The 15,152-nt window shown below is 44.9% G+C and overlaps 1 protein-coding gene across 1 annotated transcript; it reads left to right on the plus strand.

The window, feature by feature from the left end:
* Positions 1–6,045: 6,045 nt before the first annotated feature.
* On the plus strand, positions 6,046–8,822 carry LOC311071305 (uncharacterized protein). Its single transcript, XM_084095656.1, has 3 exons — positions 6,046–6,121; positions 6,672–6,711; positions 7,395–8,822. Exons 2-3 carry the CDS (start codon positions 6,677–6,679, stop codon positions 8,215–8,217), a joined length of 858 nt encoding a protein of 285 aa, XP_083951782.1. The 5' UTR covers positions 6,046–6,121; positions 6,672–6,676; the 3' UTR covers positions 8,218–8,822.
* The last annotated feature ends 6,330 nt before the right edge of the window (positions 8,823–15,152 follow it).

Consider the following 15,152-nt stretch of genomic DNA (forward strand, 5'->3'; position numbering starts at 1 on the left):
CGAAGCAAACCAGAAGCTGGTTAGATTTCCTCCAACCGCCTGAGCGGTCTACATATATCTTAAGAGAACGAACTGGGCAGAGCAAGTTAAGCTTCCTATCTTCCTCAGAAGAAAATGGAGGAGGGTGGAAAGCGTTAAGGTTAACCACCTGCGAGCGGAAAGTTGTGGAAAGAACTTTGGGGACATACCCTGGTCTCGGCCTCAAGGAAACCTTGACCAAGCCAGGAGCAAAGTCCAAGCAAGACTCGCTAACAGAAAGAGCTTGTAAGTCTCCTACCCGCTTTAATGAGGACAAAGCCAACAAAAGAGAAACCTTGAGAGTCAGAATCCGCTCCGGAGCTGACTCCAAGGGCTCAAAGGGAGCCTTCGTCAAACCCTCTAGGACAACAGAAAGGTCCCATGAGGGAACTCTAGGGGAGCGAGCCGGTTTCAGGCGCTTAACCCCACGCATGAAGGCCGAAACTAACCTTAGTTTCCCCAGGGGAATCTCGTCCGATTCCCTATGTGCTGCAATAGCTGCAACATAAACTCTGAGAGTGGTAGCAGCTGCTCCAGAAGCAAACTTCTCCTGCAGGAATTCCAGTACTGAACCAACAGGGCAGTTAACTGGGCTCCTATCATGTGCTAAGCACCATGTCTCAAAAACCTTCCATTTGGAAGAATATAGCCTCCTTGTAGAAGGGGCTCTAGCACTCGCAATGGTCTCCTGAACGCCAGATGGGAGATCAGAACTTAATGCTAACGGCCTCTGATCGGCCAAACATACAGCTTCCACATGTCTGGGCGAGGATGCCATATCCTGCCATGCAGCTGGGACAGCAGGTCCTCCCTGACCGGGATCTTCCAGGGGGAAGATTCCAGCAGAGGAATTAGCTCCGAAAACCATGGCTGGGATGGCCAAAACGGAGCTACCAGGAGGAGGCGGACTCCGCTCTCTCTCACTCTGGCCAAGACCGCCTGGATCAGTTTGATGGGCGGGAAGGCATAGAGTTTCCGCGTTGGCCAAAGGTGAGCGAACGCATCTATCCCTAATGGAGCCGGGAGACTCAGGGAGAACTCTTGAGATGCAAAGAGGTCCACTTCCGCTTCTCCAAAAACCTCCCAGATCAGGGCCACTGTCTGGCGGTTCAACATCCATTCTCCCGATCTGAGTTTCTGCCTCGACAGAAAATCTGCTGCGAGGTTCAGAATCCCTGGGACATGAACTGCTCTCAGAGAAAGGAATCTGCTCTGAGACCACAGGAGAAGGTGACGCGCATGCCTGTCCAGGGTGCGTGACCGAGAACCCCCCTGTCGTTTTACATGAGACACCACTGCCATGTTGTCTGTTCTGACAGGTACGTTGCTAAAGCACCCGGTCAGAAAGTTGTTGCAGTACAGAAAGGAAACTTGCAAGGGGCATAAAAAAAAGTCCTAAAAAACCACTTTCTTAAAATACGCTTAAAATACGCTAAATTAATATCAGAAGTGGAGAAGCGGTGAACAGACAGCGCCAGCGTCCTCTCCCTCTGTACTCCAATCCAAGATACCACACTTCTGGTGGAATGTGCTCTAATGCTAAGAGGTGAAGGCAAGCCACGCACCTCGTAAGCCAACGAGATAGCTTCTGTGACCCAGTGAGAAATCCTCTGCTTTGATGCAGCAAGCCCACGGCAGCCAGCACCGAAGCAAACCAGAAGCTGGTTAGATTTCCTCCAACCGCCTGAGCGGTCTACATATATCTTAAGAGAACGAACTGGGCAGAGCAAGTTAAGCTTCCTATCTTCCTCAGAAGAAAATGGAGGAGGGTGGAAAGCGTTAAGGTTAACCACCTGCGAGCGGAAAGTTGTGGAAAGAACTTTGGGGACATACCTCTTACATGGTGTCCCTCCAGAAGAGGGAGAAAATGATGCAGAGCCAGAAAAACGGCTCTTAACTCCAGGCAGTTTAAGTGCCAAGAGAGAGTCTCGCCAGTCCAGACCCCACACGCTGGTCTGCCCTCGAAAACTGTTCCCCAGCCGGTGAGAGAGGCATCCGTCGTAATCATCTGGCGACGAAATACCGCACCCATGTTGACCCCTTTCCGAAGAAAAAGAGGGTCCCGCCAAACTGACAGGGCTCGAAAGCAACTGCGCGATACCTTCAGTAGGCGAAGGGTTGGCCCAGAGGGCCGAACCCCTCAGAGCTTCATCCACCACATGAAGGGTCTCATGTGGAGTAGGCCCAGCGGTAGCACGGAGGAGGCCGCGGCCATTAGGCCCAGCATCCTGCGGCAAGTGCCCACAGACACATGATGGCCTAGCGAAAAACGGGCCAAACATGACGTCAGACTGGAAATCCGTGCAGGAGCCAAGCGGGCCTGCATGAGAACGGAATCCATGTTCACCCCCAAGAAAACTTTGAGCCGAAAACTTTTTTGCTTTGAGCCGGAGCAAGAACACTCTTCTCCGAGTTCAACCTCAAACCGAGAGACTGGATATGACTCAGGACGATGTCTCTGTGGTGGGTCACTAGCTCCCTGGACTTGGCTAAAATGAGCCAATCGTCCAGGTAATTTAGAATACGGATGCCCTGGAGCCGCAAAGGGGCCAGAGCTGCATCCATACACTTCGTGAATGTCCTCGGGGCCAGAGCGAGGCCGAAGGGAAGGACCCTGTACTGGAACGCTCTTTCTCCAAAGGCGAACCTGAGGAACTGCCTGTGTCGCCGTACAACCTGGATGTGAAAGTAAGCATCCTTTAGGTCTACTGTCACGAACCAATCCCCTGGCCGAATCTGAGATATGATAGCTTTCAGCGTCAACATCTTGAATTTCCCTTTGTAAAGGGCGAAGTTCAGTCGGCGGAGGTCCAGTATGGGACGCAAACCGCCGCCCTTCTTCGGGACCAGGAAATAACGGCTGTAAAAGCCCCGTTCGGTTTCCCCTGAAGGAACCTCTTCTATTGCTCCTTTGAGAAGGAGGGATGAAATTTCCTGCTGAAGTACAGAAGCCTGAGTGGCGCTGTCTACTACAGTAGGAAAGACCCCGTTGAAACAGGGGGGATTGCGGCAAAACTGAAGAGTGTAGCCGAACCGAACTGTGCGAAGAACCCAAGACGATACCCCTGGTAAGTGCTCCCACTCTTGAAAGAAATGTGAAAGAGGAAGAGGGATGCTGTGATGCAGACGACATACCTGAGTGAGGGTGCCGTGTTGACGCTCGTGGGGTAGAGAAGTTGACTGTGCAGGAGAGCCCTTGGCGTCCTGGCACGTGATGGGAGGCATCGATGCTGGGGTCATGGTGACCAGGTCCGCCTGCTCCGGAGGAAAGCGAAAAGTGCCTCCGAGGATGCGACCGGCAGTTATAGAGAGTGTCGGGGGTGAGGGGAGAAAGCAAAAAGTGTCTCCTTCCTCCCGCGCCGGGCTGAGTAGAGATGGTGAAAAATGGCCTGCACTTCGAAACACTCTGAGTGGCGAAGGTGACAGGGCAAGGAAAGGAGAGCTGGGAGGTGGGCAGAAACGCTTGCGCGGTCTGTCCCAACCTTGAGGAAGCAGAGGAGCTCTCTAGAATTAGGGCCACTGAGAAGTCTCTCGTCGAGTTTCGACGACTGAGATTCGCGGGGCTCGTCGGGCCAATCAATAGTGAGCTTCTCTGTAGCACGTGAAAGTACGTCAACGAGCTCCGCGTAGGCCGCAGTAGGCCGCGCTTCCTGGCCGCTCGGCGGGATAACCTCGTTGGCGAGAGTAGGCCCGAAATCCTCAGAGTCGGAAGCCTTGGTAAAGAGTACATCCTCCAGCCCGAAAGAAACCGCGTTGCGTGCTCCCGGGCTGGGGCGCAAATAATCGTGTGAAAATTCGACTGGCAGGGAGGGAGAGAAAGAGCGGGGCTCGTCTGCTCGAACTCCACATCCTCAAGCTCTACATCCGAACCCCAAGTCGCGGATCCTCGAGAGGCCTCGGGAGCGCGACAGGGGGAGACGAATGATTCCCTCTCAAAAACCGCGAGCCGCGATTTGAGGGTTTTGAGCAACAAATTTTCACAGAATTTGCATTTAGACGATCCTATGACTGCCTCGCGCGCATGTGAAAAACCCAAACATTTAACACACTTACTGTGTGGGTCGTCGTTAGCAATGTAACGAGCACATGGCGGAGAACAGCGTCGGTATTCCATGGCAACTTCACCGTAAGGAGAAACAGAGTTCCGCTTGAACAGTCGCAGAAGCGCCGAGAATAATCCAGAAGTCGTTTTCGAGCTCAGAAAAATCACGAGCGAAGGGCAAACGTGACCGCTTCGTTCTGAAGGCAGAGAAATCTGAGGAGCAGATGGCGCGCGCGAATATGTAATGATGCGACGTAAGAGCGTCGGGGCGGAGCCAGATTGCGCGGGCGCCATCAGCCAATGAATTGGCGTGATTCTATAGGGCTTCAGACAATCGGCACATTCAGAGAATATCCCACTGCGCTATCCGCAGCGTTGAGTGAACCTATGAAAGAGAACAACAATATCAGGGGCCTCATTTATAACCGTTGCGTACGCACAAAACAGGCCCTGAAAAAGGCGTACGCCACTTTCGACGCATAAGTTGTGATTTATAAAAACAAACTTGACAGGAAAATTTGCGCACCTGCACGCAAACTCTGACCCATGCGTACGAACATTTTGGAGACGGAGCAGTTTGGTGACACCGATGGTGAGTTGGAGTTAAATGTCTTTTTGGTCACTTTTAGAATTTAGAATTAAAATTAAACAATACAGAAAGATAATACAAATATAATTTCACTCAACAAGCCTATCACTTGAAGCAAATATCCATCCGTTCTTAAATGTCCGCGCCAGCGAGCGCGTTGGGCCGTTTAGTGAAACTGACGCAACAGTTTAAATAAATAAAATAATGATTTAAACTATGTTTTACTTCTGATATAAACATTTAGATTAAATATGCCATTCAAATTAATGGAGAACACTTAAACATGAAATCATTACTGAGAAGTTACAACATTTTTTTATATTCAAATTCAATCAATAGAAATATTTGTTGTGGATGCGATGTTTTTGAACACTTTTCCTGTAGCATGCTGTGTTTTAATGTTTTAACCACAGAGATAATTGCTTATCATGATAATACAAGATTGTCTGAGAAAATAGTTTCATGCAAATAATGCCCAAGGCCTATCTGTTTCCATTAAAAATATAAATCAATTAAAAATAGGCTACTATTCGGCCAGTGGAAAAGATGAAATGTATTTTACACTATTTGATTCATGTATTCAAAAACAAGGCAAGGATAGGCAAGTACATGATTTTTATTAATGTAATGTGTCTTGTACCGTTAAACGTTATCACGTGGATGAATAATCATATGCAAATGATATGCAGATGAGGATATGCATAGTAAAACTAGGCGTTGTAAGCTCCATATATGGTTATTTCGGGGTGGAGACGCATGTGCGCACAATCTTCCGCTGACTGGGATTTATAAAGTGAATTCTGCGCAGGTTCTGGCGTACGAACGGTTTTATAAGTCTGAATATTTTTTTGCGTACGTCATTTTTGGCTTTCGGCGCACGTACACTTTTAGTAAGGTTCCTACGCACAGTTTTATAAATGAGACCCCAGATCAGATCAGACATACTGAAGTGTATTCAATGAGACGAACTACCAGATATTTCAGGGCACACTGAATGTGCAGGAAAAGCACCAGTTTCCAGGAAAACATTACATAGAGTGAAAAAAAAAAGTAAACCGTGTCAAAGCAATTTCCCAAACCCCGAAGATGAAAATGATAATGTTATAATAGCATTATAGAGATGTGAAAGTACCATATTCCCTATGTGAAAGTATATGTTCCTTAAATACTCATATCGAAACTAAGCTGGCAGGGACAAGAGCACATAAATAGAGCAGTGTTTCAGTCTGAGCGGATCTCTCTTCACTCGCTCCAGGTGGGAATATTCATACTTCTCTATTTCCAGTCAGTTTGTGTCTCTAATTGATGGATGATCACATGGAGGATTATATATTTTGATTGTTTAAATACTACATTGTTTCACTTTTGTTGTGTATTTTATTGAATTAAATTATTTTGTTGCAGGCACTGGAAACTGTTGAACTCTTCTGTGAGATTCATACATTCTGCCCAGCAGATTTTAACGATTTCAGGTGAGTTTGATTTAAATTATTTACAAAACGCATATGGAGAACTCCAAATACAATATTTGTTGAAATATGTGACTTAAAACCCTCATTTTTGGGATCCTGGAGATGTTTTGACAGCATGTCCTGTTGTGCTTCAATAAAAAATATTTTTAAGGCACTGAGATAGGGCCACAAACACATGCTAAACATTTCACAATACTTTTTTTTTCTTTTCTTTTTTTTCAATCAACGGCTGATGGCTGGTGTATTTGAAAATCAGTTTTAACATTTATTTTTTCATTGACACACAATTGACTTACCAGTACTTCAGCTTTGAACGATTACATTTAAATTCCTTTTCTAACATTGATGACATTTCCTGTTCACTAAGATATTTAATTATTGAAGACATTTTCTGTAAAGCAGCTTTAACTCAAGGTGTTTTATTTTGAAAAGCGCTGTACAAATGACTGGATATAAAATCTCTGTTTTATGGTAAAAAAAATAAAGCACTGTGTATTGTTAGTTTTTCATTATGATTAAAGTAATTTTTGAAAATGCTTAATGTTCACAGGTGAAATGAATCAGCCGGACGAGATATCGATGTCATTACAGTGAGTATTTCTGTTCAAAGCTTTGACTTGATCTTACTTTATATTTAATGGATTATTATCAATTATAAATTTACATTTACATTAGTTAACTACATTGGCTAACATGAACTATCAATTATAGTTATTACAGGATTCGATTAAACTTAGTTAATTTCAGTATTTCTAATATTATTCAAATCAAATGTTGTAAAATAAATAAAATACATTTATTAAATGATAAACTAAACAATAAATATTTGTTTAATTAATTAATAAAGGTTGATTAAAATTTTTTATTATCATGTTGTTTGTAACAGTCCAGCCAATTGCGCTGGTTCAGCGCGTGGCGGATTATGATTGGTCAGATCACCTGTCAATCAAACTCCATGAGAAGGGTGAATTGCGCGGGTTCCACCAGTAGAGGGCGCTCGTGCAACACAAGCAATGATTCAATGGGAAATACTGGAGAACAGTTTCAGCTAATGAATTAACGACTGATAACAAAGGAGCCCTTATTCTACACATTTTTTGCTTAGTGTTGTTGTTAGTTTGCTATATTGCAAAAGTAAAACATGACCACTATAAATTGCAAAATGATCAATAGCATATTTGTTCTTTGTGGTGATACATGGTGAAATCATAAAACAGATATCCAGCAAATATCCAGTGCTGTCTACTTCTAAACAAAAGTTTTGATGTTTCAGGAAACTCGAAGCTCTTAATGATGAACTGCGAGGAAGCATTAAGGAACTGAACTCCGAATGTGACAAAAACCATTCAACACTCAATAGCAAAATAAAGGAACTGAAAGACATCGCTGACGATCTTGAAGGCATGCACAAAGCCACTACGGTGGGCAGTTTAGTGGGGTCATGTGTTGGAGCGGCTGGAGGAGTCACGGCACTAGTGGGTCTGGGTTTAGCATTTTTCACATTTGGTATTTCTTTGGCTGTTTCTGCTGTTGGTGTTGGAGTCGGAGTAGCTGGAGGAGTAGCAGGTGCAGCAGCGAACATCACAAACATGATCCTGCAGGGAAATCTACGTGCAACTATTAAAAATATCATCAGCGATTTCCAGAACACGATCAAGCCAATGACTGATCATCTGAATAAAATTTCTAAAATCGTAGAAGAGCTTCAGAAGGCAGAGCAAGAGTTTTCTGTGAAAAATAAGGCAATAATGACAAGTGTGAGATCTGTTTCGAGCGTTAGTAAACTTTTAACTACTGTACTGCAAACTGCTAAAATTGGCAAAACAGCCGCAAAAGCTGCCAAAACTCTTAGGATGGTTGGAAAAGTAAGTGGCGTAATCTCAACTCTATTTCTTGCTCTTGATGTGTACAGTATTGTTTGTGATTCAATAGAGATCTCTGAAATAAATAACAAAGAAAAAAAAGCAGACGAATTTAAATCAGAAACTTTGAAATTTATTCATCAGATGAGAGAAACAGCTGCTCAACTTCAGGAGACTCTGGATGAAATTAAAAGTGCCAAAGACGAAATTAACAGAGAGTTACAGATCAGTTGAAATTATGCTTGAACTTGGTATTATCAATTTATTGACACTCTTTAAACTGAAATCTTTAAAAGTGTAAGCTTTCGGTCATTGCAAGCAGTGTGTGCTGAATTATAGAAAGCATATGCTTACATATTCTGAGGTTTTCCACTGTGGATCTGCTCATGCTTTTAGGACTAGTGTTTCATACAAAGATTTTCATTTGCAGAAGATAGGGAGGAAAATTAAGTCAAATATGTGATTAAATACTGTAGTTTCCATAGTATTTCAAATATTTTATTTTTAATGAATTAACTTTTTTTTTTTTTTTTATTAGCTCTGTATGTTAAATCAAACTTGTTTGCCTGTTTTCTGGTTCTGAATGACCTTGGATGATCTGGATGAACAGTCTTTGTAAATGAACCACTTTCACTGGAGTTTGGTTTCTCTTTGTGTCTTGTGAAATTCTACGGGCGTTCATTTTCATTGCCCTTTTTGTTGTGTATGTTACTGAATTGTAATGTAAAGTAAAAATGAAGCAAGAATCAATGTTTTCCAGCTAATGTGGATGTCAAGACCAAAATATCTCTGACAAAATTGCAAAATTAAGCTTGTGCACTCTAAATAAATATGATCTCAAAAACATATTCCCAGATTGTGTGATCTTTAAAAAGTAAACAGTAAAGGAGGATGTTTGAAATCAACCAAGAAATATCTACAATAGATTCTTGTAACTCTTTGGTGTAAGGGTTAATTTACTGATAATGCTTTTTGTCCTTTTTAATCATTCTTTAATAACTGATTTGCATTAGGCCTTTCCACTATATCAGACGCAGAGTGAATCCTGGACACCCTCTCAAACTGAAAAATTACGACTAAGTTTAGAATGCTAATGCAACCATTCTCTTGAGTAACTTTAAAACAAAATAATCACTGGCACTGGGATAAATATCCTTCAGATTCCTGAATTCTAAGAACTTTTTTCAAGGGAGTTTCCATATGAATTTTGTGTGAATTGGACCAACTACCTCAGACAAAATACAACAGCAGTGAATGTCTACTTAATGACTTTGGAAGAAGCAGTAAAACCTAATTTTATGTGTAACGAGCAACAACAGCTAATAATGGGTCAGTTGTGGCCTAATGGTTAGAGAGTGTTACTTGTAACCGGAAGGTCGCGGATTCGAGTCTCAGTCCGGCAGGAATTGTAAGTGGTTGGAGTGAATGATTGATTGACCAGTGCTCTCTTTCACCTTCAATAACCACAGCTGAGACACCGAACCCCTGGGCACTGCAGCAAAATTTGACTGCCCACTGCTCTGGGTGTGTGTTCAGAGTGTGTGTGTGTGTTCAATACTCACTGCTGTGTGTGTGCACTTCGATGGGTAAGTGCACACACACAGAGCACAAATTCCGAGTATGGGACAGTGTACTTGGCGTCACGTCACTTTCAGTTAAAGGGGTCATGAACTGAAAATAAAATTGTTCCTTGATCTTTTGACAGTTAAGAGTTCGTAATACTATAAAACAAAAACTAAAAACGTCCTTGTTATTCCAAAAACTGCTTTTATTGAAACCAAGGCCAGAAAATGACAGGATCTGAAAAGTGTGGAATTATGACGTAATAGTGCAGCGAAAGATCCGCCTTTGCAGAAGAATATCAACGCCCACGTCTACATCACCGTGTTTTAGCCCCGCCCACTGCAGCGTTAGTGAATAGTGACATGAGAATACGAAAAGATCGACACAGGATCAATACCATTACTTTCTTAACGATTCTAATGCTAGGAAAGTGTTTGTTTCTTTTCCAACAATGTGAATGACTCAGCAGTGCATTCGGTACATTTCACTGTGGATTATTTGATAATCAGTTGCAATTTCGGCGCAGGCTTTGCAAACATACTTTCACGATATGGATCTGCCAACAGACAGAAACAGGAGTGCAGAAGAGAGTCTGATGGAGAGTCTGGGAGATCAGAAAGAGACTTTCCCAGCCATGATAACACCAGACAAGAGTTGAAGCAGGATCCTTGTCTTCTTTTGAGCGGACAATCGTCAAGTAAAGACACATTTATTTATACAGCGCTTTTTACCATACAGAGTGTTTCAAAGCAGCTTTACAGAGATAACAGGAAAATAATGCAACAAAATTTGTTTCCAAAAGAAAATAGTGTCACAGTCCAGCTTAAGTAAGTTCAGTGATGGTTGTAAAGAAAACAAAAAACAAAAAACAACAACAACAATATATATATATATATATATATATATATATATATATATATATATATATATATTCTAAATAATATTTTTTATAAAAAAATAATCATATTGCTGTGTTCTCTCTGTTGTTATGGTTCGTTTTATTATTGTTTGGGTTTGTTGATTATTGTGTGTTAATTGTGTGTTAATTGTGAGCTGACTGCAGTACGGCTGATGGCCCGAAACACATTTCCCCATGTGGGATAATACAGTTTGTTTTTCCGTACATGAAGAGACTTGAGCCTATAGATGCAGGGAACTCACCAAGCTGGAAATCCACATGCTAATGTTTGAGTTTAACTCTGAGATTTGGATATCTCTCTCTCTCTCTTTTTTATTTTATTTTTAAATTGTGAATAATGATGATGTTTTATTTAAGAAAACGTCTCGGTTACGTATAACCCTCGTTCCCTGAGTAGGGAACGGAGACGTTACGTCGGATGACGACGAATGGGGTTTCGCTTAGAAAGCCTATCATCTTCGAGTATATAAAACGAGTCAATGGCAAGGAAATGCCATGGGTCTGCGGAATTTGCATAGCGTAACTCCGCCCCACCCTGGGGTTATATAAGGAAGTGCGCTGGCAACATGCAGATATGTCTTCGCTGAGGAGCCGAGACTGAACTCAGGCGTTCCAGCGGAAGTGGCAGGGAGATGTAACGCCTCCGTTCTCTACTCAGGGAATGAGGGTTACATACGTAAACGAGACGTTCCCTTTCGTGGTCACTCCGAGTTACGTCGGATGACAACGAATGGGGTTCCCCGTGTAATCACGTCACCTCTCGACTGTCTTCCAGTGCCATGCGTAAGTCTGAGCTGGGGTTTTGTTCAAGAGCCCGCGGCAGCATGTTCATTGCACATTGCGCCCCAGCTCGTGGAGGAGGCATCTGTCGACACAACGACATGCCTGGAAACTCGTTCTAAGGGCACTCCGGCCTGAAGAAAACTGAGGTTTGTCCACGGGGTGAAGGTCTGACGACAGGTCGGAGTCACTGGGAGCGTGCCGTGTTGCCATGCCCACCTCGGGACTCGATCGCGAAGCCAAAGCTGAAGCGGTCTCATATGAAGCAATCCGAGCGGCGTTACTGCGGCTGCGGATGCCATATGCCCCAGGAGCCTCTGAAATAGTTTCAGTGGAACCGCACTCTTGCCCTCGAATTGGCGAAGGCAAGCCAGCAGAGACTGCGCGCGCTCGCTCATAAGCTGCGCGGACATGGCGACCGAGTCGATTTCCATACCGAGAAAAGAGATCCTCTGCACGGAGCAGAGCTTGCTCTTCTCCCAGTTGACCCGAAGGCCCAGACGAGCTAGATGCTGGAGTACTAGGTCCCTGTGTTCGCAAACCTGGTCTCGAGGGCGAGCTAGGATCAGCCAGTCATCGAGATAGTTCAGGATGCGAACCCCGTGTTCTCATAGGCAAGGCAAGGCAAGGCAAGTTTATTTATATAGCACTTTTCATACACAGTGGCAATTCAAAGTGCTTTACATAGAAGAAATTAAAATAATAAAAAGAAATAAGAATAATTAAAACAGTTTAGAAAAATAAAAAATAAAATACAGTACAGTACAAACAGTCGGACGAACATTGGCACAGTGCTCATTCATTAAATGCATAGCTAAACAGATGTGTTTTGAGTCTGGATTTGAAAGTGACTACTGTAGGAGCACATCTGATCTCTTCTGGAAGCTGGTTCCAGCTGCGGCTGGCATAATAGCTAAAAGCGGACTCGCCATGCTTAGAGTGAACCCTTGGTATTTCTAGCTGATATGATCCTAGTGATCTGAGTGATCTGCTGGGTTTATATTCAGTGAGCATATCTGCAATATATTGAGGTCCTAGGCCATTAAATGATTTATATACCAGTAATAATACTTTAAAATCAATCCTAAATTTAACTGGGAGCCAGTGTAAAGACCTGAGGACTGGTGTGATATGTTCATATTTTCTGGTTCTGCTCAGAATCCTGGCAGCAGCGTTCTGTATGAGCTGCAACTGTCTTATGGTCTTTTTGGGAAGGCCAGTGAGGAGTCCATTACAATAATCCACCCTGCTGGTGATGAAAGCATGAACAAGTTTCTCTAAGTCTTGTCTGGAAACAAAGTATCTAATTCTTGCAATATTTTTTAGATGATAGTATGCTGATTTAGTTATTGCTTTGACATGACTACTGAAACTAAGGTCTGACTCTAGTGTCACACCAAGATTCCTGACTTGATGTTTAGTTGTTTGACCCCTAGAGTGAAGGTATGCGTTCACCTTGAGAACTTCATCTTTGTTTCCAAATGCAATGACTTCAGTTTTGTCTTTGTTTAACTGAAGAAAGTTTTGACACATCCAACTGTTGACTTCATCGTTGCATTGGCACAGGGAGTCAATGGGGCTGTAATCGTTAGGCGATAGGGCTAAGTAGAGCTGTGTGTCGTCTGCATAGCTGTGGTAAGCAATTTGGTTCTTTCTCATTATTTGGCTCATTGGGAGCATATACAGGTTGAACAGGAGTGGCGCAAGAATTGAGCCTTGAGGGACTCCGCATGTCATGGATGTCCACTCAGACTTATGGTCTCCTATACTCACATAATAACCTCTCCCATCTAAGTATGACCTGAACCATTTTAGGACTTTCCCAGAAAGCCCCACCCAGTTTTCCAGCCTGTCAAGAAGTATGTTATGATCGACAGTGTCAAATGCAGCACTGAGGTCGAGTAGTACCACCTGATAATTTGCCTGAATCAGTATTTAAGCGAATATCGTTTATTATCTTTATGAGCGCTGTCTCTGTGCTGTGGTGCGGTCGGAAACCAGATTGAAAATTGTCAAAGTATCCATTCGAGCATAAGAATTTGTTCAGCTGATTGAAGACAACTTTTTCAATGATCTTGCCTATGAAAGGAAGATTTGAGATCGGCCTATAGTTGCTTAATATGGTCTTATCCATATTGTTCTTTTTCAGGAGGGGCTTGACAACTGCAGTTTTCAGGGAGTTTGGAAAACTCCCAGAGAGAAGTGAGGCATTTACCACTTCTAGAAGATCTGCTTCTAAACTGTTTAACACACTTTTGAAAAATGATGTGGGAAGTGTGTCAAGAGCACAGGTTGATGTTTTAAGGTGCTGTACGGTTTCTTCCAAAATTTTGCCATCAATTTCTTTGAAGTCAGACATAGTATCTACTTTCTCAGGTGGTTTGATGGTCTGTCTGATCGCCATCTCTGAGCAGCCCGTCTCAGGAGCGCCGCTTGGCCTGGCTTTAGCGGGGCGCGGGGCTGGAGGGGGCTGTGATGCCTTCCTGCGGCTTCCTCCATGGCGCGGCCCGGGTGGAGGCTGCTGCTGGGGCCTTGCGGGAGGGGGGGGGGACCGCAGGAGGGCGTCCTCGGCGGCGAGCAGGGGCAGGACATGTTTGAGAGCCTCAGTCTGCTTCTGGGCAGTTGAGAACTGTTGGGCAAAGTCTTCAACTGCCCCGCCGAAGAGGCCAGCCTGGGATATGGGGGTATCGAGGAAACGGGTTCGCTCGCCCTCCCGCACATCAGCCAGGTTGAGCCACAGGTGTCTCTCCTGGACCACACAGGTGGACATTATCTGACCCAGGGAGCGTGCGGTCACCTTCGTCGCTCGGAGAGCAAGGCCGGTGGCGGCACGCAGCTCATCGAAGAGCCCTGGGTCAGTCCACCCCTCGTGCATGTCACGCAACATCTGGGCCTGATAGACCTGGAGTGTCGCCATGGCATGCAGTGAGGAGGCTGCCTGCCCCGCAGCTCTATAGGTCTTCGCCACAAGGGTGGAGGAGAATCTACAGGCCTTGGGGACACAATTGCATGGCCACAGAGCGTTCAACCTGGGGAAACCCAGTGTACCCTTTGGCAGCCGCCTGATCGAGAGGAGGCAAGGCGGAGGAGGTCGCCGAGCGATCGCGGGAAGACAAGGTTGCCTTCCAGGACCTCGTGACCTCCTCATGCACGTCCGGGAAGAAAGGCATTGGGGTTGGATGCTGACGGGGATCAGCGGCCGCCCCCAAAAACCAATCGTCCAACTGCGAGCGCACTGGACCAGGTGGCGGGGACCACTCAAGACCAATGATTCGGCTGCCCGGGAAAGCATGGCCGTCAGCTCGGGATCCGACTCGGGCAATGCTGGCGCACCCGAAGGTGGCAGCACAGCCGAATCATCACTCCCCAAGGACTCCTGCCCATCTTGTGATGCAGCGATCGACATCACTTCTTCCTCTGGAGCGCCGAATGAGACCCGCGGCAAGTCAGAGGACTGTACTGCGGGCTCATTCGGAACACTCACGGGTTGCACGGTGCTAGAGGGCGGTGTGGAGCGTGGAATAGTCGGCACTTTGTTTCACACCGTCACCCTCAGGTCACCCTGGCCGCCAGCCAAAGTACCAGCTCTCGCGGAGCTCGTAGATCGGGGTGCGGATGAGGGGACTCTACCATGAATGTCATTGAGTCTGGATCGCAACCGTGCAATGGGCATGTTCCCGCAATGGGAACATGACTCATCCACAAACGCTGCCTTAGCGTGCTCAATGCCCAAACACACAAGACAGCGATTGTGCCCATCAGAGTCAGAAATGAATAGACCGCAACCAGAAGTGCACGGGCGAGGCATCTTTAAAAAGACGTGCCGCGTGCAAGCTCTTTTAGAAAGGAGATTTCTCCACAAGTGTTGAAGCGACCAAGGAGATGAACACACAAACACTGGCAAATC

The sequence above is a fragment of the Abramis brama genome, assembly GCF_963993115.1.
Source record: "Abramis brama genome assembly, chromosome: 20".
Classification (NCBI taxonomy): Eukaryota; Metazoa; Chordata; class Actinopteri; order Cypriniformes; family Leuciscidae; genus Abramis; species Abramis brama.